Consider the following 4,554-nt stretch of genomic DNA (forward strand, 5'->3'; position numbering starts at 1 on the left):
AAGCGGCTGTGAGCGGGCAGGGACTGCAGACCCGCAGAGGGGCTGAGGATGGGGACTCAGCCGAGCCGGGCTGGCAGCGATGGGGGCCGGGACACACAGCCTGGTGAGGAGGGGGTGATGGGGGCTGCAGAGAACGGGCTGTGGTGGAGCTGCCCTTGGTGCAGAGCTGAGGCTCTGCCTCCCGGCGCTCTCAGTTTGGTTCTCTGCAGTGCCCGGAACACGGTGTGTTTACAGGAATAGGGTTTTGTGCAGCCTTCGGCCTCACCCTGTATGCCTTCAGGTGGGGCTGGGCACTCCCTCAGCTCAGCATGGCAGCACGGAGACGTGAAATACAACTAGAGCAAATGCCACACTATGCACCTTGTTATCCCCATCCAATCTACACAGAATCAGGCGCTTGGCGATCCCTAACAAAGCAAGCGCACACCTCCAAATGGAAGTGTTGTTATCTTCACATGGCTGTTTATAACATTTTCTCCAATTGCAGCTTCTGATTGGGTCCTCTGACTGATCTTTGCTGGGCAGGCACATTATGGCCCACCAAGATCTGTATCTGAGACAGGATAGCAGCTGTCTCATTCTAATCTCCCTTCCACAGCAATGGAAGGGGTTTGCAGTCTGTAGTTGCCCCTTCAGGAGCCCAACAGACACTCACAGGACACTTTGCCTTTCCTTCTTTATGACAACAGCACCTCGAGGCCGAAGAGTTTCTTTTTCACACATTCTTTGAATATTTGTGATCATCTCTTTCTGTGTTTCACCTTGGTGGACTACAGTTCCTCCTTTTGAGACAGTACATCCATTGGGTCCACTCCTTTTTTCTGTCAGTCCTCATGCTGACCCTGCAGCCCCCCATCGCCCTACAGCCCCCCACGGCCTTGCAGATCATCGCAGGAAGTAGAGGGGTATCACTGAGCCCTGCTCTCTGGTGACAGTAACAGTGCCCAAGGGAAAGGCATGGAGCTGTCAGGGGAGGGTCGGGGGGAGAGGGTGAAGGATAGGCTGTGCCCCAGAGTGTGGTGGACATGGCACAGATGGGGAAGTTAGCAGAATTCCCTTCCTTCCCTGCCAGCTCTGTACCTCCCCATGTGATCCTTCACGAACTCTTCTCTCTTCATGTGGCTCATGGGGGTGGGCTGCAGAGGGATGGTGCCTGAGGCTGTGGGGCATGCAGGGTGTTCTTCTGGGTGTTCTGGCGGGTGGCTGTTCTGCGGTAGGGGGAACTGCTCTGCGCAAGAGCCAAGGTCCTCTTTCCCAAGTATTGCTTTTAGTTTTGTTCTCTGCACTTCCCCGAACTGAGTGCAGTTACAGGAAATGTCTGTTTGTGGACCTTGTGCCTCACTTCGTGTGTCTGCAGGTGGGGCAGGGCGCTGCCTGGCTCGAGGGCACCCACAGGGCAGCACAGCCCCAGCACTGCACAGCCCTGGGCTCTGCCCTCCCAGCAGAGGGTGCAGAGATGGTTGGGGCCTGGAGGAAATGGGCCCTTTGAGGCAAGGCTGAGAGCCCCGTGGTTGTTCAGCTGCAGAAGGGAAAACTGAGAGATCTTCTCACAGAGTCACAGAGTGGTTTGAGTGGAATGGATCTCTAAAGGCCACCTGGTCCCACTGCCTGCAATGGGCAGGGGCACTCACAGCTCCATCAGTGCTCAGAGCCCATCCTGACTGTGGGTGTCTGCAGGGATGGGACACCATCACATCTTACTGCAACATGTTCGGTGCCCCACTGCTCTCACTGTACAAAACTTCTTCCTTATATCCAACTAAACCTCTGCTCTTTTTCTTCAGTTCCCCTTGTCCTATCACACAGACCCCACTACAGAATCGGTCCCCTTCCCTCTTACAGCCTCTGTAGGTACTGAAGCCTCACTCAGCCCTCCCTGCAGCCTCCCAGTTCTCAGCCTGTCCTTGCAGGGAGGTGTTCCCCCCCCGGGGTCACTTTGCGCCTTCCTCTGGATGTTCTCCGACAGCTCACGTCTCTCCTGCACTGAGCACTCCCCATCCGGACACAGCACTCCAGGTGAGGTCTCCCAGCACAGAGCAGAGGTGCAGATCCCCTCCCTCTCCCTGCTGGCCGCACAGCTCCGGGCGCACCCAAGGTGCTGTTGGCTGGCACAGGGCACAGTCCTGCCTCGTGCTGCTGCCCCTCCAGGGCCCCCAGGTCCTTTTCCATAGGGCTGTGCTCCACCCTTACACCCCCAGTGTGTATCGCCAACTCAGTCTCCCATTCCCTTCAATGTTCTCTTCAGTGCCCGGATCCAGGACTTGGAGGTGTGCTGAATAATAGTAAGAACGGAGCTGTTACCCCTAATGGGTCTGTGCCCATAAGACATAAACACAGCTGTGATGCAGAACAGAGGTCTCTGTTTTATTTCTGTGCACAATCAGGTGTTTGGTGATCCTTCCCAAAAGCAAGCACAGCCCCAAACAGAAGTGCAGTTTTCCTTACATGGCAGTTTACAAAATTACATCTCTCTACAGTCTCTAATTGGGTACTCTGATACATCTTTGGGCAGGCATACAAGGGGCTCCAAGACTCTGCATTTGGGAGGGGATAGCAGCTGGCTCATTCTAATCACCTTTCTGCAGAGATGGGTGTTGGTTTCAGCATGTAATCAGCCCTCAAGGAACCCAAGGGACACGTACAGGACACTTTGCCTTCACTTCTTGATGACAATTCATGGCCCTACAGATCCTCACATGGAGCAGAGGGGCTGCGCTGAGCTCTGCTCTCTGTGACAGCAGCAGGGCCCAAGGAAACAGCATGGAGCTGTCAGGGGAGGGTTGGGTGGGGGTAAGGGAAAGGCTGTGCCCAGAAGGCGGTGGACATGGAGCAGCTCCCCAGGGCAGCAGTCACAGCCCTGAGCTGCCGGAGCTCATGAAGCACTGGGACATCTCTCTCAGATATAGGGTTGGGGTTTGGGAGTCATGAGAAGACTCAGTGGTCTTTGTGGGTCCCCTTCAACTGGGGACACTATGAAGGTTTTGGGGTGCTGTGTGGGTGGGTGAGCACCACAGCGGCTGCACTGCGTGATGGCGGGCTCTTTGCCAAAGGGACGCAGCCCTGGGGAGCGGGTGCTGGGGGATGGCAGTGGGTGGGGATGGAGCGATGCCTGCGGCCCCAAGAGCTGCAGGGTTCTGGGATTCTGATACTGGGGGGCTGTGGATTATGGGATTCAGCCATTCATCTCTTCCACCAAATAAGGACAAAGATGAAAATCAAAGCAATGACAATGAGAATTATCCCACATTTTGTAAGGACTCTCCTGTATGACAAGGAGTCGAGCAGCACACCCCACGGTCTGGCTGCTTTCTCCATGTGATACCTCACTTTCTCTTCTGTTAAAAAGGGATCCAGGTACAACTCATTGCTGTAGTACCTTCCCTCATTCTCCCGCACGGTTTCGCGGACCTTATTCATCAGCTGCTGGACCTGCTGGTCCCGCTCTGCCCCGGAAGCCCGGTTGTTGATGCTGCAGTATCGATTCCAGCAGCTCTGGATCAGGTTGCGCAGAGCTCTGTTGTCAGTGTGGGTCACGTAGTTATGCAGAGATCCCCCCACCAGCTCCTCTCCCCGGGTGAACACAACAACCATGTGCCTGAACACACCGACTCCAAAGATGTCCTGCACGCCCCGCACGGCCTCCTGGTCCTCCTGGGTGAAGCGGCCCAGCTGGGTGACCAACAGCAGCACGTGGGGGCCGGGCGAGGACAGCTCGATGCAGTGGGTGATTTCCCTGCACGCCTCATTGCTGCCATTCCACAAATGGAAGATGTCGGCCGTGTCGACCACCACAATGTCCTCTCCATCCCAGTGCCCAGTTGCTGACTTGCAGCTGCGGGTCACCGGCGTGGTGGACAGCTTGGACTCGAAGACGCGTCGCCCCAGCAGGGTGTTCCCCGTGGCGCTTCGCCCCCCTCCAGTCTTTCCAACCAGGAGCAGCCGCATTGTGGAGCCTCTGCCGTCGCCGGGCAGCACAGGGACACGTCGAACGGCCGTGGTTGTGCTGCAGGGATAGAAGCGGAGGGGCAGGGCTCCATCAGCTGCTCAGCCGGTAATGCTGCAGCACAGACAGCTCCAGCAGGGCCCGGAGGGCAGCAGAGAAAGGAGAGAGGAGAAAGAGAGGCGTGACACCACGTGCTGGGGTGGCACAGAGCAGAGGGACGGCGACAGCTCAGGGTGCAGGGGCACGGTGGTGTGGTGACAGGGACCCCCCAGGAGGTGTAAGAGACCACTCTGGGTGGTGACAGGAACCCCCTTGGGAGGTGACGGATCCCTCTGGGCAGTGACACCTGTGCGGCTGGGGTTGGCGTGGGGCTGAGTGCAGTGCCGAGGGTCTCCCCATGCCGGGGCTGTGGCTGTGCTGATGGACAGGGTCAGGTCTGCGCTGTGCTCCTGTGAGCGCAGGAGTGGGGAGAAGGGAAACGGAGAGAAGAGAAAGGAAGCACAAAAATGGGGAGAGGAAACAGAGAAAGGAGATAAAGGATGTAGGGAGGGGAGGATAAGGGGAGAAGGGAAAAGGGGAAAAAGAAGAAGGGAAAATAGAGTGGACGGAGA

At 56.9% G+C, this 4,554-nt stretch overlaps 1 protein-coding gene across 1 annotated transcript in view; it reads right to left on the bottom strand.

The window, feature by feature from the left end:
* Window positions 1-2,340: 2,340 nt before the first annotated feature.
* LOC116217484 (GTPase IMAP family member 1-like) overlaps window positions 2,341-4,554 on the bottom strand; it is a 4,509-nt gene continuing 2,295 nt past the window's right edge. The window contains exon 2 of the mRNA XM_031557054.1: window positions 2,341-4,003. Coding sequence (XP_031412914.1) covers window positions 3,181-3,945 — 765 coding nt within the window. The 5' untranslated portion in view covers window positions 3,946-4,003 and the 3' untranslated portion in view covers window positions 2,341-3,180. The remainder of the gene's footprint in view (window positions 4,004-4,554) is intronic.

Source organism: Meleagris gallopavo, chromosome 29 (genome assembly GCF_000146605.3).
Source record: "Meleagris gallopavo isolate NT-WF06-2002-E0010 breed Aviagen turkey brand Nicholas breeding stock chromosome 29, Turkey_5.1, whole genome shotgun sequence".
Taxonomy (NCBI): domain Eukaryota; kingdom Metazoa; phylum Chordata; class Aves; order Galliformes; family Phasianidae; genus Meleagris; species Meleagris gallopavo.